Source organism: Bos grunniens, chromosome 16 (genome assembly GCF_055505025.1).
Source record: "Bos grunniens cultivar Pamir isolate PY7600 chromosome 16, Bosgru_T2T1.0, whole genome shotgun sequence".
NCBI lineage: Eukaryota > Metazoa > Chordata > Mammalia > Artiodactyla > Bovidae > Bos > Bos grunniens.
This window is the reverse complement of record NC_141180.1, coordinates 48,409,078-48,434,666: the sequence shown is the minus strand read 5'-3', so window position 1 is coordinate 48,434,666 and position 25,589 is coordinate 48,409,078. Positions and strand designations below refer to the sequence as shown.

The window sequence follows — 25,589 nt, the reverse complement described above, 5'->3', positions numbered from 1 at the left end:
ACATCCTGGAATTGAAGTCAAGTGGGCCTTAGGAAACATTACTACGAACAAAGCCAGTAATGTGGAGGTGATGGAATTCTAGCTGAGCTATTTCAAATCCTAAAAGATGATGCTTTTGGTCCTGCACTCAGTATGTCAGTAAATTTGGAAAATTCAGCAGTGGCCACAGGACTGGAAAAGGTCAGTTTTCATTCTGTTGACTAAAAAAGATGTACAACTTGAAAGCTGAGAGTTAAGCTTTATTTGGGGCAAAATGAGGACTGTAGGCCAGGAGGCAGCATCTCGGACAGCTCTGAGAGACTGCTCCAAAGTGGCAGTGGGGAAAGGCCAATATATAAGGTTTTGGTGAAGGGGGTTCAATACCATGAAGTACTCACTTTACAAAAGGTTTTCTGTTAGTCATGAGGGTCTGATTTCACCATGAAGGGATTTAGTGCTTCTCTAGATATGAGGAGATTCAAGGATGGAGATCATGAAATCTGTTCCTAAAAACATCCAACTGTCTAAAGACCTGTCCCACCAGATGCCCTGAAGCACAGAGTGCCTCACTCCACCCTGAACTCCCTCAGGGGTTGTGGAAGGTCAACAGCTGCAGCAGCATGGGGTTCAATCTCTGTAGAGGCAAATGCCTTTGTTGTTCACTCACTGGCAATGCCCTTGATGAGTGCCAATTTGTAGCTGAAAATTCCAATCCCAAAGACAGTCAACACCAAAGAATGTTCAAACTACCCCACAATTGCATTCATTTCACATGCTAGCAAGGCAATGCTCAAAATCCTTCATGCTAGGCTAAAACAGTATATGAACTGAGAACTTCCAGATGTACAAGCTGGATTTAAAAAGGCAGAGGAACCAGAGATCAAATTGCCAACAATGTTGTATCATAGAAAAAGCAAGAAAATTCCAGAAAAATATCTACTTCTGCATTGTTGACTATGCTAAAGCCTCTGACTGTGCAGATCACAATAAACTGTGGAAAATTCTGAAAGAGATGGGAATACCAGATCACTTTACCTGCCTTCTGCAAAACCTGTATGTGGGCCAAGAAGCAATAATTAGAACCAGACATGGAACAACAGACTGATTCAAAATTGGGAAATGAGTATTTCAAGGCTGTGTCACCCTGCTTATTTAACTTATATGCAGAGTACATCATGCAAAATGCTGGGCTGGATGAAACACAAGCTGGAATCAAGATTGCAGGGAGAAGTATCAATAAACTTAGATATTCAGATGATACTACCCTAAGGGTGGAAAGTGAAGAAGAACTAAACAGCCTAAATGAAGGTGAAAGAGGTGTGTGAAAAAGCTGGCTTAAAACTCCACATTTCAAAAAGTAAGATCATAGCATCTGGTCTCACCACTTCATTGCAAATAGAAGGGGAGAAAATAGAAACAGTGGCAGATTTTATTTTCTTGGGCTCCCAAATCATTACAGATGGTGACTGCAGCCATGAAATTAAAAGACGCTTGCTCCTTGGAATAAAACCTAGATGTGACAAACCTAGATAATGTATTAAAAAGTGGAGACATCACTTTGCCAACCAAGGTCCATATAGTCCAAGCTATGGTTTTTCCAGTAGTCAGGTATGGATGTGAGAGCCAGACTATAAAGAAGGTTGAGCATCAAAGAATTGATGCTTTCAAACTGTGGTGTTGGAGAAGACTCTTGAGACTCCCTTGGGCTGCAATGAGATCAAACCACTAAATCCTAAAGGAAAATAACCCTGAAGAATCACTGGAAGGATTGATGCTGAAATTGAAACTCCAGTACTCTGGCCACCTGACACAAAGAGTTGACTCATTGGAAAAGACCCTGATGCTGGGAAAGATTGAGGGCAGGAGGAGAAGGGGGCGACAGAGGATGAAGTGGTTGGATGGCATCACTGACTCAAAGGATGTGAGTTTGAGCATACTCTGGAGGATAGTGAAGGACAGGAAAGCCAGGCATGCTGCAGTCCATGGGGTTGCAAAGAGTCTGAAATGACTTAGTGATTGAACAACAACACAGACACAGAATAATCACAATCCTCAGTCCATGAGTTACTATCATTATTGGCATGACCCTCTTTTATGCATTTAAATTTTAAATCATTTCTGGTTTCCTCAGTGTGTATGCCCAGCAGTGGGATTGCTGGGTCATATGGCAGTTCTATTTCCAGTTTTTTAAGGAATCTCCACACTGTTCTCCATAGTGGCTGTACTAGTTTGCATTCCCACCAACAGTGTAAGAGGGTTCCCTTTTCTCCACATCCTCTCCAGCATTTATTGCTTGTAGACTTTTGGATTGCAGCCATTCTGACTGGTGTGAAATGGTACCTCATAGTGGTTTTGATTTGCATTTCTCTGATAATGAGTGATGTTGAGCATCTTTTCATGTGTTTGTTAGCCATCTGTATGTCTCCTTTGGAGAAATATCTATTTAGTTCTTTGGCCCATTTTTTGATTGGGTCGTTTATTTTTCTGGTATTGAGCTGCAGGAGTTGCTTGTATATTTTTGAGATTAGTTGTTTGTCAGTTGCTTCATTTGCTATTATTTTCTCCCATTCTGAAGGCATATATACAATGGAGTATTACTCAGCCATTAAAAAGAATACATTTGAATCAGTTCTAATGAGGTGGATGAAACTGGAGCCGATTATACAGACTGAAGTAAGCCAAAAAGAAAAACATCAATACAGTATACTAACACATACATATGGAATTTAGAAAGATGGTAATGATAACCCTGTATGCGAGACAGCAAAAGAGACACAGATGTATAGAACAGTCTTTTGGACTCTGTGGGAGAGGGAGGGAGGGGGATGATTTGGGAGAATGGCATTGAAACATGTATAATATCATATAAGAAATGAATCGCCAGTCCAAGTTCGATGCAGGATACAGGATACTTGTGGCTGGTGCACTGGGATGACCCAGAGGGATGGTATGGGGAGGGAGGTGGGAGAGGGGTTCAGGATTGGGAACACGTGTACACCCGTGGCGGATTCATGTTGATGTATGGCAAAACCAATACAATATTGTAATTAGCCTCCAATTAAAATTAAAAAAAGAAAAAAAAATTTTAAATCAGTAAAATCCAAACCAAGAATCCAGCATCCAACTCAAGACCTAGAACTTTACAGATAACTTTCATTTACCTATACATTTCTTCCTTTTCTGGTTCCCTATTTCTGCCCAGAGAGGTACTCACTTTTCTGAATTCTGTGTTTATTTTTCATTAATATGATAGTTTTTGAAACTTGATCAGATAACTCTCTGGACCTGTTGTTTTTTTCCTTCAAAATTATGTAACTAGAATTTATTCATGTTATTGCTCATAACTGAGCTCATTCATTTTTATTACTGTTAATATTCCATCATGGGAAAATACCACAATTTTTCCATTCTCCTGTTAATGGGCATTTGGGTTCTTTCTGTTTGGGATGGATGCATTTTATGAGAAGTTCTACTATGAGCTTTTTTGGAAAATGTCTCTTGATGGGTGAGTGCAAGAGTTTCTCTTAAGTATATACTTAGGAGTAGAACTGCTACATTATAGAGTGTGTATGAGATAATGCAGGATCATTTCTCAAAATTTAGCCCACTGTTTCTTTTGAACACTAGGGATGTTAGCTGTGTAGTGTGATCTATGCTGTATAATTTTTCATAATTATTCATTATTTAAACTAACTTTGTTTATGGCACTTTGTAAGGAAGTTTTTTTATTTTCACATTTTCAATTATGACTTTTTTTCAGACTCTTGTTTCCAGACTTGAATAAGATTTCCCTCATTTCCATGTAGTAGAGCTTCAAGATTCTGCCAACTCTCCAAATATTTTTTCATTTTCCATTAGTCTCATATGCCAATTGGAATTTTTTTCTTTTGTATGTGGTGTAAGAAAGAATTCCATTTTCATTTTCTTCCAGGAAGATAGATTATACTATATTATTCTATATTAATTTTAAGATATTTTTCAATAAAAAATTGGACTCTGGAGTCCAGTTAGAAACTTTAAAAAATGATCTTTTTAAAAGCCATTCAACCAAACTTGAAAGTGGTTCTTGATACAGGTTCTGTGTCTTGTAACATTTATTAAGTACTTTATAGTCTGTATTGCTATTAAGAATTTATAATATTGTAATTTCTTTTTCTTGTCTTATTACATTATTATCCTCAAGACATTATTAAGCAATAGTGCTAATTATCAGCATATCTGTCCAATAACCTGATTTTAATTGAATTATAAATATTTCATAACTTTTAACAATTATTATTATTTGGTAAATAAATATTTTTATTAGAATTAAGTCATTCTGTCTAAACTTGTTTTGCTTTATATTTTTATTAGGAATGGTTGTTGAATTTTAAAATCTACTTATATGATCTTATCATCTCCTTTATTGTGTTGACATTATCGATATTATTGTCAGTTTTCCTGATATTGAACCAATGTTGCATTTCCTGGAAGATACCAGACCTTTTCAATTTGTTTTTTTAATGCATTTCCAGATTCTATTTGCAGATAGTTTATGTAGAAGTTTTGCTTTTACATATACAAGTATATTGCTCTACAGTTTCTTTCATTCCTCCCTTCCTTTCTTCCTCTGCCAACTTTTGGTACTAAAAGTAGTACTGGATTCAGGAAATGAATTGGAGGTACTTTCTATCTTCTTTATATTGCATGAGGATATATTATTAGGTGCATATGGTATCATAATTTATCTTCTTTGTAGACTTTTCCTTTATCATGAAGTAATTTCCCTCTTTATGACATTGCTGTCTTTTGCGCTTCCTTGAACCAGTGAAGTTGCTCAGTTGTGTCCAATTCTTTGCGATCCCATGGACTGTAGCCTACTAGGCTCCTCCTCCCGTGGAATTTACCAGGCAAGAGTACTGGACTGGGTTGCCATTTCCTTCTCCAATCTTTTGGGCTTCACATATCTTTTATTTGATATTCATATCATCACCCTAGTTTCCTTTCGATAGTATTACCCCGTTTGCATTGTTTTCTTTCCAAATTTTGTTACCTAAAAATTTTTTTTTCATTTTAAATTAGAGGATAATTACTTTATAATTTTGTGATGGTTTCTGCCATACATCAACATGAATCAGGTATACATAGGTCCCCTCCCTTTTGAACCTCCCTCCCACCTCCTCTCCATCCTAACCCCTCTAAGTTGTTACAAAGCACCAGCTTTGGGTTCCCTGTGTCATACAGCAAATTCCCACTGGGTATCTATTTTACATATATGTAAAAGGTAATACATATATTTACAAGGTAATGCATATTTTCAATGCTACTCCCTTAAATCATCCTACCCTCTCCTTCCCCATTGTGTCCAAAAGTCCATTCTTTATGTCTGCATCTCCTTTGCTACGCTGCAAGTAGAATCATCAGTACTATCTTCTTTCTAGATTCCATATTATATATATATATATACATATATGATATTTGTCTTTATCTTTCTGACTTACTTCACTCTGTAGGTTCATTAACCTCATTAGAACTGACTCAAGTGCGTTCCTTTTTATAGCTGAGTAATATTCCATTGTGTATATATAACAAAACTTCTTTATCCATTCATCTGTTGATAACATCTAGGTTGCTTCCATGTCCAAGCTGTTGTAAATAAAGCTCCAGTGGATGTTGGGATACATGGGTCTTTTTCAATTATGGTTTCCTCAGGGTATATGTCCAATAGTGGGATCGCTGGGTCATATGCTAGTTTTATTCCTAGTTTTTAAAGGAATCTCCATACTGGCTGTATCAATTTGCATTCCCACCAACAGTGCAAGAGGGTTCCCTTTTCTCCACATTCTCTGCAGTATTTATTGTTTGTAGACTTTTTGATCATGGCCATTCTGACCAGTGTGAGATGATACCTCATTGTAGCTTTGCTTTTCATTTCTCTAATAATGACTGATATTGAACATCTTTTCATCTATTAGCCATCTGTATGTCTTCTTTGGAGAAATGTCTGTTTAGGTCTTCTGCCCACTTTTTGATTGGGTTTTATGTTTTTCTGGTATTGAGCTGCCTGAGCTGCTTGTATATTTTGGAGATTAATTCTTTGTCAGTTGTCTTATTTGCTTTATTTTCTCCCATTCTGAGGGTTGTCTTTTCACTTTGCTTATTGTATGCAGGTCAGGAAGCAACAGTTAGAACTGGACATGGAACAACAGACTGGTTCCAAATAGGAAAAGGAGTTCGTCAAGGCTGTATATTGTCACCCTGTTTATTTAACTTATATGCAGAGTACATTATGAGAAACGCTGGGCTGGAAGAAACACAAGCTGGAATCAAGATTGCTGGGAGAAATATCAATAACCTCAGATATGCAGATGACACCACCCTTATGGCAGAAAGTGAAGAGGAACTAAAAAGCCTCTTGATGAAAGTGAAAGAGGAGAGTGAAAAAGTTGGCTTAAAGCTCAACATTCAGAAAACGAAAATCATGGCATCCGGTCCCATCACTTCATGGGAAATAGATAGGGAAACAGTGGAAACAGTGTCAGACTTTATTTTTCTGGGCTCCAAAATCACTGCAGATGGTGACTGCAGCCATGAAATTAAAAGATGCTTACTTCTTGGAAGGAAAGTTATGACCAACTTGGATAGCATATTGAAAAGCAGAGACATTACTTTGCCAACAAAGGTTCGTCTAGTCAAGGCTATGGTTTTTCCTGTGGTCATGTATGGATGTGAGAGTTGGACTGTGAAGAAGGTTGAGCACCGAAGAATTGATGCTTTTGAAGTGTGGTGTTGGAGAAGACTCTTGAGAGTCCCTTGGACAGCAAGGAGATCCAACCAGTCCATTCTGAAGGAGATCAGCCTTGGGATTTCGTTGGAAGGAATGACGCTAAAGCTGAAACTCCAGTACTTTGGCCACCTCACGCAAAGAGTTGACTCATTGGAAAAGACTCTGATGCTGGGAGGGATTGGGGGCAGGAGGAGAAGGGGACAACAGAGGATGAGATGGCTGGATGGCATCACTGACTCGATGGACGTGAGTCTGAGTGAACTCCGGGAGTTGGTGATGGACAGGGAGGCCTGGTGTGCTGCGATTTATGGGGTCGCAAAGAGTCGGACATGACTGAGCGACTGATCTGATCTAATAGTTTCCTTCATTGTGCAGAAGCTTTTAAATTTAATTAGGTCCCATTTGTTTATTTTTGTTTTTATTTCCATTACTCTAGGAGGTGGGTTACAGAGGATCTTGCTGTGATTTATGTCTAAGAGTGTTCTTCCTATGTTTTCCTCTAAGAGTTTTAAAGTTTCTGGTCTTACATTTATGTCTTTAATCCATTTTATTTTTGTGTATGGTGTTAGGAATTGTTCTAATTTCATTCTTTTACACACAGCTGATCAGTTTTCCCAGCACCACTTAGCAAAGAAACTGTCTTTTCTCCATTGTATATTTTTGCTTCCTCTGTCAAAGATAAAGTGCCCATAGATGTACGGATTTGTCTCCAGGCTTTCTATGTTGTTTCATTGGTCTATAATTCTGTTTTTGTAATAGTACCATGCTGTCTTGATGACTGTAGCTTTGCAGTATAGTCTGAAATCAGGAAGGTTGATTCCTACAGTTCCAATCTTCTTTCTTAAGATTGCTTTGGTTATCAGGTCTTTTGTGTTTCCATACAAATTGTGAAATTATTCTTTCTAGTTCTGTGAAAAATACCACTGGTAGTTTGATAGGGATTGCATTAAATCTATAGATTGCTTTGGGTAGTATACTCATTTTCACTGTATTGATTCTTCCAATCCAATAACATGGTATATATCTCTACTTATTTGTGTTATCTTAAACAGACATCTTAAAAAGATGATATCGTTCATCAGTGTCTTATAGTTTTCTGTATACAGGTCTTTTGTTTCTTTAGGTAAATTTATTCCTAAGTATTTTATTATTTTTGTTGTAATGGTGAATGGGATTGTTTCCTTCATTTCTCTTTCTGATTTTTCATCATTAGTGTATAGGAATGCAAGGGATTTCTGTGTATTAATTTTATGGCCTGTGACTTTACTATATTCATTGATTAGCTCTAGTAATTTTCTGGTGGCATGTTTAAGGCTTTCTATGTAGAGAATCAAGTCATCTGCAAACAGTGAGAATTTTACTTCTTCTTTTCCTATCTGGATTTCTTTTATTTCTTTTTCTTTTCTGATTGCTGTGGCAAGGACTTCCAAAATTATGTTGAATAACAGTGGTAAGAATGGGCACCCTAGTTGTGTTACTCTTTAACTATATAACTTTATACACATCAGATTTATGGGATTTCTGTCATTTAGTAGATGATTTTAATCCAGTCACATTTGATTACTGAATTCATTTAAATTATTTCTTAAATTTTATTTTGTGTCAATATATTCTGTTTTAATTTCTCTTTTTCTTTTTTATTATCTCCTATTGAATTGTTAGCATTTTAAAAATTCTTCTTCCAGAACCCTACTTTTTAAAAATTACGGACTTGTTTCTATTACTTTAATAAATGTTCCTAAATTTTTTCCTTGCATATTTAATATAAGCTAATCCATATCCTCATCTTGAATACATATAAGGATCAGTTCAGTTCAGTTGCTCAGTTGTGTCCAACTCTTTGCAACCCCATGAATCACAGCACACCAGGCCTCCCTGTCCATCACCAACTCTCAGAGTTCACTCAAACTCATGTCTATCGAGTTGGTGATGCCATCCAGCCATCTCATCCTCTGTCATTCCCTTTTCCTCCTGCCCCCAATCCCTCCCAGAATCAGAGTCTTTTCCAATGAGTCAACTCTTTGCATGAGGTGGCCAAAGTATTGGAGTTTCAGCTTTAGCATCAGTCCTTCCAATGAACACCCAGGACTGGTCTCCTTTAGGATGGACTGGATGGATCTTCTTGCAGTCCAAGGGACTCTCAAGAGTCTTCTCCGACACCACAGTCCAAAAGCATCAATTCTTTGGTGCTCAGCTTTCTTCACAGTCCAACTCTCACATCCATACATGACCACTGGAAAAACCATAGCCTTGACTAGACGGACCTTTGTCGGCAAAGTAATGTCTCTCTGCTTTTGAATGTGCTATCTAGGTTGGTCATAACTTTCCTCCCAAGAAGTAAGTGTCTTTTAATTTCATGGCTGGAATCATCATCTTCAGTGATTTTGGAGCCCCAAAAAATAAAGTCTGACACTGTTTCCACTGTTTCCCCACCTATTTCCCATGAAGTGATGGGACCAGATGCCATTATCTTAATTTTCTGAATATTGAGCTTTAAGCCAACTCTTTCACTCTGCTCTTTGACTTTGATCAAGAGGCTCTTTAGTTCTTCTTCACTTTCTGCCATAAGGGTGGTGTCATCTGCATATCTGAGGTTATTGCTATTTCTCCTGGAAATCTTGATTCCAGCTTGTGCTTCTTCTAGCCCAGCATTTCTCATGATGCACTCTGCATATAAGTTAAATAAGCAGGGTGGCAATATACAGCCTTGATGTACTCCTTTTCCTATTTGGAACCAGTCTGTTGTTCCATGTCCAGTTCTAACTGTTGCTTCCTGACCTGCATATAGGTTTCTCAAGAGGCAGGTCAGGTGTTCTGGTATTCCCATCTCTTGAAGAATTTTCCACAGTTTATTGGGATTCACACAGTCAAAGGCTTTGGCATAGTCAATAAAGCAGAAATAGATGCTTTTCTGGAACTCTCTTGCTTTTTCCATGATCCAGTGGATGTTGGCAATTTGATCTCTGGTTCCTCTGCCTTTCTAAAACCAGCTTGAACATCTGGAAGGATATGATGCTGCAAATCCAAATTCTCCTTCATTTTCTATTTTTGTTAGCTATTATTTTAATTTCATTTTGTTAAAAAATTAGTCATTATTTAAATATTTGACTGTCAATGCTTATTTAGATGTATTAGCATATTAAATAGTTCATTTGTTTGTTAGTTACTGCATCTGGTACTTCAGTTTTCAGTCTGAGAACTCATGTCTTGAACTGTGGAGAAAACTCCGTAAGTGAAAGTGAAAGTCATTGTGTCATGTCCCACACTCTTTGCAACCCATGGACTATACAATCCATGGAATTCTCCAGGCCAGAATACTGGAATGGGTAGCCTTTCCCTTCTCCAGGGGATCTTCCCAACCCAGGGATCAAATCCAGGTCTCCCATATTGCAGGCAGATTCTTTACCAGCTGAGCCACAAGGGAAGCCCAAGAATACTGGAGTAGGTAGCCTATCTCTTCCCCAGCAGATCTTCTTGACCCAGGAATCGAAATGGGGTCCCCTGCATGGCAGACGGATTCTTTACCAACTGAGCTATCAAGGAAGCCCTGGAGAATTCTCCATAATTATTGGAGAAAAAGAATTCTCCAATTCTTTTTTTTTCCCTTTTGGAACTCCTATCATATTTATGACAAACTGTCTTGGTCTATCCTCTATGTCTATTAACTCTTTTACATCTTTTACTTTTTATGTTCTACATTCTGCATGATTCCCATTCTGCATCACTAATTCTGCAGTTTTTTCAACTGTATCTAGTCTTCTATTTAACCTGAATTTTTATTTCTAGATGCCTATTTCTTCATCATAAGACATTTATATAGGATGCTCTTCAATGTTGTATAATTATGAATAACCCTTGTTCATGTTTCTTTCCCTTCTTTTATCTTTTGAGCAAACAAAATGTGGATTTAATAATCTTTCAAATGGTCCTCATCTTTAGTTTTGAAAAGTATAAACTTTCTGCAGTTTATATGTATATATTCCAGGCAGTATGTCTTTTCCTGTGGTTTATACCTTTTATTTTCAGATTATTTTCGGAGGGTTTGTTTTCCAAGAGAGTCTTATACACGCTTGGTTATGAAATGAATTTTATAATCACCTCTGCCTAGGCCCTATGTGTTTCACTACCTGCATTTTTGAGTTTACTACTTGGCTCTAGGTTCTCCAACCTCTTGAGAGCAGTTTAACTTGGACATTCATCTGAAACTCTGTGATGGTAACTCCTTGTCTGTTTACAGTCCCCCAAAGGGTGTATCATCGTTTATTTGCAACTAGCCAGAGAGTGGAGCTTTACTAGTTTACATTGTACAGATCTTTAATAAATCCTAGCTTCATATAGGGAGGTTAATTTCAGCACCTCTTTCTCCCATCTGTTGGAAACTTCACTTTCTCTTCTCATACACATGTTAAAACATCACCCTTTGTCCACCAGGGCTTATAGTTCATATAATAACCTTACTTCAGAACTCAACCTTATCTAACTCTGGATTTTAGTTCTTTAGTGACTTGTGACAACTAGGAAATTCTTTTAATTGCTTTTACAGTCTATACATGCACATATACCAATATTAATGTAAAAGTCTGCACTGATATTATACACATGCATATTTTATAATGGTGTTTCTATATGTTTTGAGAAGATGGAGGCTATTCTGCATTATTTGGGTCTATAATAAAAATTTTACTTTTAGAACTTTCTATTTTCTATCTTAAAATTCCTTATCTACTGATAATACTTTTTTCTTTTTGCATTGTTATAGCTTTAGTAAATCCTATAATGTCAGTTGGGATTGGGATAGGGATACATACGAACACATGAGCTCATTCAACTATCTTGATTGAATATAGGAAGTTTTATTTATTATTATCTTTTTTCTGTCTCTTCTTTCCATTATATAATTGCTTTGAAAAAATGAAAATATTTATGGAACTTTAATATCCAAATATTACCACCTTATTTTAGTTTTCAAATTTTGGAATACATCTCTCTGTCACACTTAAAATCAGCCTCTAACCCACATGTCAAAATTTTTAGATCTCAAAGACTCCTTCATAGGCTTGAAAATTATTGAGACTCCCATAGAGCTTTTGTTTTATGTCAGTTAGCCCTATCAATATTTATTACCATATAACAAATAAACATTGAGACTATGTAAAGATATTTATTAATTTATTTTTAACATCTACAATAAACCCATTATATATTAACTAACATGTTTATGGGGACTTCCTCTGAGGCTTAGTGGTAAAGAACCCACCTGCCAGTGGAGTAGACACAGGAGATCTGGGTTTGATCCCTGAGTCAGGAAGATCCCCTGGAGTAGGAAATGGCAACATGTTTATGAAAAAAATAGTTATTTTCCAAGATAAAGAATAGTAAGAAGAATGGTTGTTTTACATTGTAAAATCTCTTTAATATTTGGCTTAATAAGAGACAGCTGGATTATCATCAGTGCTTCTACATTCAAGCTGTTGGTATATGGTATTCTGGTGGAAGTATATGGGGGGAAATCTATTCAGACAGATATATAGTTGGAAAAGTGTAGACCTCGTGGACCTCCTCAAAAGGCTTGTGAAGACCTAGGCGATCTTAGTCCATACCGTGAGTAACCTCTGCTCTAAGTAAATTTTGTTGAGAATTAATTTTGAAAATTCCTTTTCTGGTAAATATGGAAGAGAAAAATAATATAGTGGCAATATGTGAAGAAGTATACAAAACTTAAAAAAGTTTTACCTGGGTTAAATTGTGAACCAAACTTCTGTTGGGAAAAAGAAAAATCATATTTTAGTAAACAGCATCCTAAATATTCAGTTAAATAATCTACTTTCAACATCAGTTCAGTTCAGTTGCTCAGTCGTGTGTGACTCTTTGCGACCCCATGAATGGCAGCACACCGGGCCTCCCTGTCCATCACCAAACTCATGTCCATTGAGTTGGTGATGCCATCCAGCCATCTCATCCTCTGTCATCCCCTTCTCCTCCCTTCTTCAATCTTTCCCAGCATCAGGGCCTTTTCAAATGAGTCAGCTTTTCACATCAGGTGGTCAAAGTATTGGAGCTTCAGCTTCAGCATCAGTCCTTCCAATAAATATTCAGGACTGATTTCCTTTATGATGGACTGGTTGGATCTCCTTGCAGTCCAAGGGACTCTCAAGAGTCTTCTCCAACACCACAGTTCAAAAGCATCAATCCTTAGGTGCTCAGCTTTCTTTATAGTCCAACTCTCACATCCATACATGATTACTGGAAAAACCACAGCCTTGACTAGATGCATGTTTGTTGGCAAAGTAACATCTCTACTTTTTAATATGCTGTCTAGGTTGGTCATAACTTTTCTCCCAAAGAGTAAGAATATTCTGTTTATATTCCACTGTGTGTAAGTCACTTCAGTTGTTTCCAACTCCTTGTGACCCTGTGGACTGTAGCCTGCCAGGCTCCTCTCTCCATGGGGATTCTCCAGCCAAGAATACTGGAGTGGGTTGCCATGCCCTCCTCCAGGGGCTCTTCCCAACCCAGGGATCTAACCTGTGTCTCTTACATCTCCTGCAATGGCAGGTGAGTTCTTTATCCACTAAGCCACTTGGGAAGCCCTTATATTCCATTATGGACACATAAATGATTAAATGCTAAATGTTAAAAAAAAGCGCTCATGTCCATAATTAAATATAATTTTTGCTGAGGGGCATGAATCTGTATACTTCTTCCTGAATAATACTGTAAGCTAATTTGACATGATCAATGCACATTAAAAAGTCCATAGTTTAGGGACTTCCCTGATCGCCCAGTGGTTAAGACTCCCTGTTTCCACTACAAGGGGCACAGGTTCAATCCATGCTCCAGGAACTAAGATTCTGCATGCCACATGGCATGGCCAATAAAAAAAAAAGTTTATAGAGTTTATATGTTTTAATTTATGTCAAGACAAAATTTATCAGTTAGCACTGCAAATGTTTCATTTATAGCCTTTCAGTGTAAATTTTTTGAAAGAAGAAAATTTACTTGTATATTTATTTATATATTTTTTAGAAAGTAATTTTTCACTTTAAAGATAGCTGTTATTTTTAAAATCACATAATCCCTAAAAATCAATGACTCAGGATTGTGTTTTCTTTTGTGCATAGTGCTTCTGTTCAGTTCAGTTGCTCAGTCGTGTCCAACTCTTTGCAACCCTATGAATCAGGGCACACCAGGCCTCCCTGTCCATCACCAACTCTCAGAGTTCACTCAAACTCACGTCCATTGAGTCGGTGATACCATCCAGCCATCTCATCCTCTGTTGTCCCCTTCTCCTCCTGCCCCAAATCCCTCCCAGCATCAGGGTCTTTTCCAATGATTCAACTCTTCGCATGAAGTGGCCAAAGTATTGGAGTTTCAGCTTCAGAATCAGTCCTTCCAAAGAACACCCAGGACTGATCTCCTTCAGGATGGACTGGTTGGATCGCCTTGCAGTCCAAGGGACTCTCAAGAGTCTTCTCCAACACCACAGTTCAAAAGCATCAATTCTTCATAGTGCTTAGTATATTATTAAGCACAAAATAAAATGAAGATGTCCTCGGAATCAGTAAATGTACGTGCAGTAAGTTCCTAAGACCATATGATGAAAATAATATTTCATATGTCCAATCTGGTCTATGAGAAAGCTACTGAAACTAAGTACTAAAAATCTTGATAGGCAGTATGTCCAAAGTTCAAAAAGTATGAAGTTTGTCAAAAACATCCCCTGTCAGCACACAGGCACCTAAAACTGACCCCTGAAACTGAGGATGCACAGAGTCCTGGCTGGGGCCGCCACACTGCCTTCTCTGGTTCCTATCTACTGTACCGGTAGGCACTGCTGAGGACTATGATAGCCCTTGCAGTCTCTGTGGACACCCTGCAGCATTTGGCAAACACTACGCAACTGTCAATGTTCTGGACCTTACTGGGCTGAACGATGAGACATTGTACCCCACCGGATCCAGAGCCAGCACATGCCCCTGCACATGACGCCCCATACCACTAGATATAGACCGGTGGTCACAGCACGCTCCAGCATGTACAACCACAGGTGGAGGTCTTTTCTTAGTGAGGTCAGTCTATGATGCCTGGAAGTGGTGACTGCTTCTTCAAATGTGCAGACACCTACACAGGCTACAAGGACAGTGAAGAATCAGGGGAACATGACACCATTTAGGGGACACATTAAACTCAAGCAATGAATCCTAAGGAAATGGATTACATGAATAGCCTGACAAAGAATTCAAAATGTGGTTCTAAAGATGCTCAGAGAGCTATGAAAGAACAACAACAACAAAAAACAATTTAATGAAATTAGAAAAACAGTATAAGAACAAAATGAGAAGTTCAGAAAAGGGACTTGTTCAAAAAACATAAGGAAGATTTTGGAAGTGAAGAATTTATAAGAGAGCTTTACAGCAATTAGACAAGAGAAATAAATTAAAGTTATTCAAATTGGAAGGGAAGAGGTAAAACTATTTGCAGATGACATGATACTCTATGTAAAGAACCCTGAAGTCTCCACACAAAAACTATTAGAACTAATAAAGGAATTCAATAAGCTAGCAGAATAAAAAGATTAATATATAGAAATCCATTGCATTTTTAGACTAACAATGAAATATCAGAAAGAGAAAATTAAAAAAAAAATCCTGTTGAAAATCTCATCCAAAAAAAAAGGAATAAACTTAACCAAGGTGGTGAAAGATCTGTACGCTGGAAAACTATAAAACCTTGATAAAGTAAATTGAAGATAATTTAAAGGAATGGAAAGATCCCTTCTTCTTGGAGGGGAAGAGTTAATTGTTAACTTAATTGTTAATTTTTAACTTAATTGTTAATTTTTAGATTGTTAAAATGTCTATACTAACCAAAGCAATCTACAGATTTAGTGCAATCCCTATCAAAATACCCATGACATTTTTTTTTCACAGAACTAGAACAAATAATCCTAGAACTTACATGGCACCACAAGAGATTTTGTGTTAATATAACACAAAACCGAAAAAAAGGAGAAAAGCATTAAAAGTGATAAACACAGTCACTACAAAGTTTCAATTCTTAAAAAAAATCTTAATAATTCAAAGTTATGTCACCTAAAAGATACCCTCAAAGTATAAAGCAAAAAATTAGGCACCTACATGCAAAAGTGACATGTCTACCACCACAGTGGGAAATTTTAGCCAATATCAACTCATGAGTCAAACAGGTACAAAAGATCTGAACAGTACACTTAACACAACTGGCCTACTGGACATAAATAGCATATGCTATCCAACAATAGGAAAATATATTTTCTTTAGGTACTTGTGAGACATTTATAAACTCTGACTACATGCTAGGCCAAAGATTTGATTCTAACACTTCTGTGATAATAATAAAATTAGGTTAGAATTCAGTAACAAAATAATAATTTAAAAGACTCATGTCTGTAAATTAAAAATGCATTCCTATACAACACATTTGCCAAACAAATTATAGTGGCTCTTAGACTATTATTTCCGAGCAGTAACGAAATATTACAACTATGAGATATTCCAATATAGAGGTATTTAGAAGAAATTTTACTTCCTTAAACATACACTTGAAAAAAAGGAAGTCTTAGATCTATGTAATAGACTAAATAACTAATTTAGTAAGTTTCAGAAAAACAAACTCAAAAAAGAAATAATATAAAAAACAAATTGAGATAAAGTAGATGACAGTAGAAAAACTCAATAAAGCCAAAATATAGTTCTTCAAAAAGACTAATAAAAATATCTCTAGGAAGAAAAATAAGAAAACAAAAGGAAGGCACAAATAGAAATATTAGAAATGATAAAAGAGTGGCATACCTACAACTACTGCAGAGATTAAACAAAAATATAAGAGGATATTATGGGAAATTTCATGACATAAAAATTGATACTAACATTGCTAACTGAAGACATGGAAGAATTTTTGGAAAAATACTGCAGAAATGAATTTTACAAGAATTAGAACTCTAAAGTAGCATTCTAACCATTAAAGAAATTGAGTTAATAGTTATAAAATCTTCCCCCGCACACTCAAAAAATCCAGATCCAGGTAGATTTCTATGCAAGTTACCATCAAATATTCAAGGAACATATATTTCCAATCTTAAATAAAATCTCTCAGAGAATAGAAGTAAAGTTAAAATTGTTCAGTAGTGTCCAACTCTTTGTGGCCCCATAGACTATACAGTCCATGGAATTCTCCAGGCCAGAACACTGGAGTGGGTAGCCTCTCTGGGGGTCTTCCCAACCCAGGGATCAAACCCAGGTCTCCCGCATTGCAGGCAGATTCTTTACCAGTTGAGCCACAAGTGAAGAGAATAGAAAAGAAAGACTAACCCTAACTTACATGATGAGTCTAGCATAGTCTTGGTATCAAATGTATTAAAGCATATACGAGGGGAGTAAAACCACAGGCCACTCCCACTCATGTATATTCACACACATTAAAACCTAAACAAGATTAGCAAATGGAATCTATAAATGTATATGAAAGATAATTCATCAAGACCAAGTTGGCTTATTCTAGAAATACAAGTTTATTAATATGGAAATAGTAATAACTATTATCAGATTTACATAGTAAAAAGAGAAAAACTATACAGATGTTTATGTGGAAGCAGAAAAACACTTTGATTATTTAACAAGTCATAAAATGAATTCGCAGCCAGCTTGGAATAAAAAGGACCTTCCTTAATCAGGTAAAGTTTAACTCATAACCTGTAACAAATATTATGCAAAATAGTGAAATGATGAGAGTCTTCCTTTTGAGATGGTGAATAAAATAAAAAGCCCTGCTATCACCTTGTATTTGATATTCTAGACATGCAGTAAGAATAAAAGGAATAGAAGGCATACTTATAAGAAAGAAAAACAAAATCATCATTATTTTCAGGTAATCTGATTTTATTAAATTCCAAGAGAATACATAATCATAACTTAGCAATATTGCTGAATGCAAAAATCAACAGTCAAAAGAAAAGTGTATTCTATACAACAGGAAGAGCTGGTTAGAAATTATAATTTTAAAAATTAGATTATTTATAAGAGAAACAAAAATATAAAGTACCTAAGAATTCAGTTCCGTTCAGTTCAGTTGCTTAGTCATGTCCGACTCTTTGTGACCCAATGGACTGCAGCACACCAGGCTCCCTGTCCATCACCAACTCCCAGAGTTTACTCAAACTCATGTCCATTGTGTTGGTGATGCCATCCAGCCATCTCATCCTCTGTTGTCTGCTTCTCCTCCTGCCTTCAATCTTTCTCAGCATCAGGGACTTTTCAAATGAATCAGTTCTTCGCATCAGGTGGCCAAAGTATCAGAGTTTCAGCTTCAGCATCAGTCCTTCCAATGAATATTCAGGACTGATTTCCTTTAGGATGGACTGGTTGGATCTCCTTGCAGTCCAAGGGACTCTCAAGAGTGCTCCAACACCACAGTTGAAAAGCATCAGTTCTTTGGTGCTCAGCTTTCTTTATAGTCCAAACTCACATCCATACATGATTACTGGAAAAATCATAGCTTTGACTAGACAGACCTTTGCTGGCAAAGTAATGTCTCTGCTTTTTAATATGCTCTCTAGGTTGGTCATAACTTTTCTTTCAAGGAGCAAACGTCTTTTAATTTCATGGGTGCAGTCACCATCTGCAGTGATTTTGGAGCCCCCCAAAATGAAATCTCTCACTCTTTTCACTGTTTCCCCATCTATTTACCATGAAGTGGTGGGACCAGATGCCATGATCTTAATTTTCTGAATGTGGAGTTTTAAGCCAACTTTTTCACTCTCCTCTTTCACTTTCATCAAGAGGCTCTTTAGTTCTTCTTCGCTTTCTGCCATTAAGGGTGGTGTCATCTGCATATCTGAGGTAATTGCTATTTCTCCCAGAAAACTTGATTCCAGCTTGTGCTTCATCCAGTCCAGCATTTCTCATGATGTGTTCTGCATATAAGTTAAACAAGTAGGGTGACAGTATATAGCCTTGACGTATTCCTTTTCCTATTTGGAATCAGTCTGTTGTTCCATGTCCAGTTCTAACTGTTGCTTCTTGACCTGCACACAGATTTCTCAAGAGGCAGGTCAGGTGATCTGGTATGTCCATCTCTTAAAGAATTTTCCACAGTTTGCTGTGATCCACACAGTCAAAGGCTTTGGCATAATCAGTAAAGCAGAAGTAGATGTTTTTCTGGAACTCTCTTGCCTTTTTGATGATCCAGTGGATGTTGGCAATTTGATTTCTGGTTCCTCTGCCTTTTTTAAAGCAAGTTTGAACATTTGGAAGTTCGTGGGTCCTGTATTGTTGAAGCCTGGCTTGAGAATTTTGAGCATTACTCTGCTAGCATGTGAGATGAGTGCAATTGGGTGGTAGTTTAAACATTCTTTGGCATTGCCTTTCTTTGGGATTGGAATGAAAACTGACCTTTTCCAGTCCTGTGGCCACTGCTGAGTTTTCCCAATTTGCTGGCATATTGAGTGCAGCACTTTCAGAGCATCATCTTCCAGGATTTGAAATAGCTCAACTGGAATTCCATCATCTCCACTAGCTTTGTTCACAGTGGGCCTTCCTAAGGCCCACTTGAATTTGTATTCCAGGATGTCTGGCTCTAGGTAAGTGATCACACCATTGTGATTATCTGGGTCCTGAAGATCTTTTTTGTATAATTCTTCCGTGGATTCTTGACACCTCTTCTTAATATCTTCTGCTTCTGTTGGGTCCATACCATTTATGTTCTTTATTATGCCCATCTTTGCATGAAATGTTCATTGGTATCTCTCATTTTCTTGAGATCTCCAGTCTTTCCCATTCTATTGTTTTCCTCTTTCTTTGCATTGATCACTGAGGAAGGCTTTCTTATCTCTCCTTGCTATTCTTTGGAACTCTGCATTCAAATAGGCATATTTTTCCTTTTCTCCTTTGCCTTTCACTTCTCCTTTTCTCAGCTATTTGTAAGGCCTCCTCAGACAACCATTTTGCCTTTTTACATTTCTTTTTCTTGGGGGTGGTTTTGATCCTAATGAAAATGTCCTGGTACTTTTATTATTAAAAATTACAAAATTTTATTGGCAGACATGTAAAAAAAACCTGAGCAAATGGAGGGTTATATATTAGTCTGGAGTAGAAAGGCTTCTTAAATTGATTAAAATATATAGACATATTATAAAAAACCCAACTAAGGTTTTTTGTAGAATTGACAAACCAATTCCAAAAATTTATAGAAAAGAGAAACAGGCCCAAGATAAAGCTAAGAAGTTCCTAAAAGAGGACAAGAATTGGGGTCGGTGTGAGGCAGGTATTTGTGCTACCACTTCTCAAGATTTAAAAAAAAACTTATAATAATACAGATAATATAATTTGTTCAGATCAGATCAGAAGAGTCGCTCAGTCGTGTCTGATTCTTTGCGACCCCATGATTTGCAGCACACCAGGCCTCCCTGTCCATCACCAGTTCCCGGAGTTCACTGAGACTCACGTCCATCGAGTCAGTGATGCCATCCAGCCATCTCATACTCTGTTGTCCCCTTCTCCTCTTGCCCCCAATCCCTCCCAGCATCAGAGTCTTTTCCAATGAGTCAACTCTTCGCATGAGGTGGCCAAAGTACTGGAGTTTCAGCTTTAGCATCATTCCTTCCAAAGAAATCCCAGGGCTGATCTCCTTCAGAATGGACTGGTTAGATTTCCTTGCAGTCCAAGGGACTCTCAAGAGTCTTCTCCAACACCACAGTTCAAAAGCATCAATTCTTTGGTGCTCAGCCTTCTTCACAGTCCAACTCTCACATCCATACATGACCACAGGAAAAACCATAGCCTTGACTAGATGAACCTTTGTTGGCAAAGTAATGTCTCTGCTTTTGAATATGCTATCTAGGTTGGTCATAACTTTCCTTCCAAGGAGCAAACGTCTTTTAATTTCATGGCTGCAGTCACCATCTGCAGTGATTTTGGAGCCCAGAAAAATAAAGTCTGACACTGTTTCCACTGTTTCCCCATCTATTTCCCATGAAGTGATGGGACCGGATGCCATGAATCTTTGTTTTCTGAATGTTGAGCTTTAAGCCAACTTTTTCACTCTCCACTTTCACTTTCATCAAGAAGCTTTTGAGTTCCTCTTCACTTTCTGCCATAAGGGTGGTGTCATCTGCATATCTGAGGTTATTGATATTTCTCCCGGCAATCTTGATTCCAGCTTGTGTTTCTTCCAGCCCAGCGTTTCTCATGATGTACTCTGCATATAAGTTAAATAAACAGGGTGACAATATACAGCCTTGACGAACTCCTTTTCCTATTTGGAACCAGTCTGTTGTTCCATGTCCAGTTCTAACTGTTGCTTCCTGACCTGCATACAGATTTCTCAAGAGGCAGATCAGGTGGTCTGGTAATCCCATCTCTTTCAGAATTATCCACAGTTTATTGTGATCCACACAGTCAAAGGCTTTGGCATAGTCAATAAAGCAGAAATAGATGTTTTTCTGGAACTCTCTTGCTTTTTCCATGATCCAGCAGATGTTGGCAACTTGATCTCTGGTTCCTCTGCCTTTTCTAAAACCAGCTTGAACATCAGGAAGTTCACGGTTCACATATTGCTGAAGCCTGGCTTGGAGAATTTTGAGCATTACTTTACTAGCATGTGAGATGAGTGCAATTGTGCGGTAGTTTGAGCATTCTTTGGCATTGCTTTTCTTTGGGATTGGAATGAAAACTGACCTTTTCCAGTCCTGTGGCCACTGCTGAGTTTTCCAAATTTGCTGGCATATTGAGTGCAGCACTTTCACAGCATCATCTTTCAGGATTTGGAATAGCTTAACTGGAATTCTATCACCTCCACTAGCTTTGTTCGTAGTGATGCTTTCTAAGGCCCACTTGACTTCACATTCCAGGATGTCTGGCTCTAGGTCAGTGATCACACCATCGTGATTATCTGGGTCGTGAAGATCTTTTTTGTACAGTTCTTCTGTGTATTCGTGCCATCTCTTCTTAATATCTTCTGCTTCTGTTAGGTCCATACCATTTCTGTCCTTTATTGAGCCCATCTTTGCATGAAATGTTCCTTTGGTATCTCTGATTTTCTTGAAAAGATCTTTAGTCTTTCCCATTCTGTTGTTTTCCTCTATTTCTTTGCATTGATCGCTGAAGAAGGCTTTCTTATCTCTTCTTGCTATTCTTTGGAACTCTGCATTCAGATGTTTATATCTTTCCTTTTCTCCTTTGCTTTTCGCTTCTCTTCTTTTCACAGCTATTTGTAAGGCGTCCCCAGACAGTCATTTTGCTTTTTTGCATTTCTTTTCCATGGGGATGGTCTTGATCCCTGTCTCCTGTACAATGTCATGAACCTCATTCCATAGTTCATCAGGCATTCTATCTATCAGATCTAGGCCCTTAAATCTATTTCTCACTTCCACTGTATAATCATAAGGGATTTGATTTAGGTCATACCTGAATGGTCTAGTGGTTTTCCCTACTTTCTTCAATTTAAGTCTGAATTTGGCAATAAGGAGTTCATGGTCTGAGCCACAGTCAGCTCCTGGTCTCGTTTTTGCTAACTGTATAGAGCTTCTCCATCTTTGGATCAGCTAAACAGAATAGCTAATCCAGGATGAAATCCATGCATACACGGAAACTTGATCTCTGGTAGAACTGGTTTTGTGGAAATATCATTCAGTGAAGTGAAGTGAAGTGAAAGTCCGACTCTTTGGGACCTCATGGACTATACAGTCCATGGAATTCTCCAGGCAGAATACTGGGTGGGTAGCTGTTCCCTTCTTCAGGGAATCTTCCCAACCCAGGGATCGAACCCAGGTCTCCTGCATTGCAGGCAGATTCTTTACCAGCTGAGTCAGAAGGGAAGCCCCAAATCATTCAATAAATGGATCTAAAAAATTAATTCAGTTCAGTTCAGTTCAGTTGCTCAGTCATGTCTGACTCTTTATTCATACACAACCAATAAAGTTGTATTTCTATCCTGAAGCATACACAAAACCTAATTCCAAGTGGATTAAGAATTTAACTGTAGAAAGCAAAACTATACAGAATTTAGTGAAACCTTACAGATCATTATGAAACCAAGAAATAAAATGGGTTAAAATGCTAATTTAATACAGAAGAAAAATTCTTCATGAATAAATGAAAACATGCTTCACGGTAATCAAGGAAATGCAGATAAAAGAACAATGATGTGATTTCACAGCTACTAGATTGAAAAGAATTTAAAAGTCAGATGTTAAGTGTTGTAAGATATAACACAATGGGAACTTTCACCCACTGCCAGTATAGATGTAAATTTGGACAATCTTTTAAAAATCATTTGGAGGCGTCCCAGGTGGCACAGTGGTAAAGTACCCGCCTGCCAATGCAGGAGACACAAGAGATGTGGGTTCGATCCCTGAGTCAGGAAGATTCCCCAGAGTGGGAAATAGCAACCCACTCCGGTATTCTTGCCTGAAAAATCCCATGGACAGAGGAGCCTAGCGGGCTACAGACTATGGAGTCACAAAGATCCAGACACGACTGAGCAACTGAACACACACACACAGAGGCATGACCTAGTAAAGTGGAACAAATGTATATCCTACATTTAGGTAATTTTACTTTTAGGTCTATTCCCTAGAAAAACGTTATTTATGTACATTAGATTGGTACTTTCCAAATTATTATTTCCAAATAATGTACATACAAATGACTGCAGGATCTTGTCAAAATTCAGATTACGACCCATAAGGTTTGAAACGAAGCTGAGATTCTTTATATCTAACAAGTTCCCAGATGACACTCGTGCTGCTGGTCCTTGGACCACATTTTGAGGAGCAAGGCACTATCTTGAAAATAAATGCATCAGCAGGAGAATAAGCAAAAATAGTTATATAATGAAGTACCATCAGGCAGGAACAATGTAAGAACTAAAGATTCTTGTTTAAAGATGGATGAGTGTCAAATTTGTAATGTTTAGAGAAAGAAGCAAGTCACAGATGAATGCTTATAATATGATTCAATTTAAATAACATTCAAAAACAAAACTAAACAATTTATTACCATTATATATTGTTGGTAAACTATAAAAAGTGAAGAATCTATTATACAGTTTTCAGGATAGCAGTTAACTCGTGAGGGATAGGATATGATGAGTAGGGGCATAAGAAAGAAAGTGAAAGTCAATGAGTCGTGTCTGACTCTTTGCAACCCAATGGACTGTATGTAGCCCACCAGGCTCCTCTGTCTATGGAATTTTCTAGGCAAGAATACTGGAGTGGGTTGCCATTCCCTTCTCCAGGGGATCTTCCAGACCCAGGGATTGAACCTGGGTCTCTTGCATTGCAGGCCGACTCTTTACTGTTTGAGCCATCGGGGAAGCCTAAGCAGATTCTAACATGCTGGTAATGTTCTATTTGTTCACTTGTGTGATGGATACATGGGTATTAGTCACTGATGGTTCCCATGATCTCCTCTTAGGGGAAAGAGAAAGTAGCCTTTTGGTTACAGAGGCAGGATCTATTCTCCAATGAAGTGTTACCATGGATTTTTATTTCCAAATTTTCCCTTTTCTGTTTCTAAGTTGGTTCAAAACTGACAGAGGGAAAGCTGGTGATTGGCATGTCTGAAATTCCCAACAAGGACATAAGTCTGCCAGTTTCATTAGTAGCAGAGACTTAATTCTGTTTCTTAGTAGACTCCAGGAGAGTGGCCATAAATTAGAGAAGAATGGGTAAATGTGTCCTGTTGGTGGGGCTTGCTGAAATCTAGTGATCAGATCTTTCAATTTAAAGATTATACATAAACTGCAGGGCCATCTGACTTTAAGGGACCATGTGAACCAGAATAATCAAACTATCAGCCAAAATCATGTTTTACCAAAGACATAAATATTCTGATAGGTTAGTTTTGGGTCATATGCCAATACTCAATATTCTCTGTGGCCAATAAAATATGGGGTTGTAAAGGTGCTGTGCTGTGCTGTGCTTAGTTACTCAGTTGTATCTGAATCTTTGCAACCCCATGGACTGTAGTCCACCAGGCTCCTCTGTCCATGGGGATTCTCCAGGCAAGAATACTGGAGTGGGTTGCCATACCCTCCTCCATGGGATCTTCCAAACCCAGGGATTGAACCCAGGTCTCCCACATTGCAGGTGGATTCCTTACTGACTAAACCACCAGGGAAGCCTAAGAATATGGAGTGGGACCCTACCCCTTCTCCAGGGGATCTTCCTGACCCAGGAATCAAACTAGAGTCTCCTGCATTGGAGGTGGATTCTTCACCAGTCGAGCTACAGGAAAGCCTGGTTGTAAAGGTTCAGTTCAGTTCAGTTCAGTCGCTCAGTCGTGTCTGACTCTTTGCGACCCCATGAATCGCAGCACGCCAGGCCTCCATGTCCATCACCAACTCCTGAGGTTCACTCAGACTCACGTCCATCGAGTCAGTGATGCCATCCAGCCATCTCATCCTCTGTCGTCCCCTTCTCCTCCTGCCCTCCCAGCATCAGAGTCTTTTCCAATGAGTCAACTCTTCTCATGAGGTGGCCAAAGTACTGGAGTTTCAGCTTTAGCATCATTCCCTCCAAAGAAATCCCAGGGCTGATCTCCTTCAGAAAGGACTGGTTGGATCTCCTTGCAGTCCAAGGGACTCTCAAGAGTCTTCTCCAACACCACAGTTCAAAAGCATCAATTCTTCAGCGCTCAGCCTTCTTCACAGTCCAACTCTCATATCCATACATGACCACAGGAAAAACCATAGCCACGACTAGACGGACTTTTGTTGGCAAAGTAATGTCTCTGCTTTTGAACATGGTATCTAGGTTGGTCATGTAGTACCACATAAATCAAATGAAATTAATAATTTCACCACAAAA

The 25,589-nt window shown here is 38.0% G+C and overlaps 1 protein-coding gene across 1 annotated transcript in view; it reads right to left on the bottom strand.

Annotated features, from left to right (window-relative positions):
- CATSPERE (catsper channel auxiliary subunit epsilon) overlaps nt 1-25,589 on the bottom strand; it is a 160,021-nt gene that overhangs the window by 105,273 nt on the left and 29,159 nt on the right. The window contains exon 6 of the mRNA XM_086344924.1: nt 12,479-12,503. Within this exon, the coding sequence (XP_086201050.1) occupies nt 12,479-12,503 (25 nt within the window). The remainder of the gene's footprint in view (nt 1-12,478; nt 12,504-25,589) is intronic.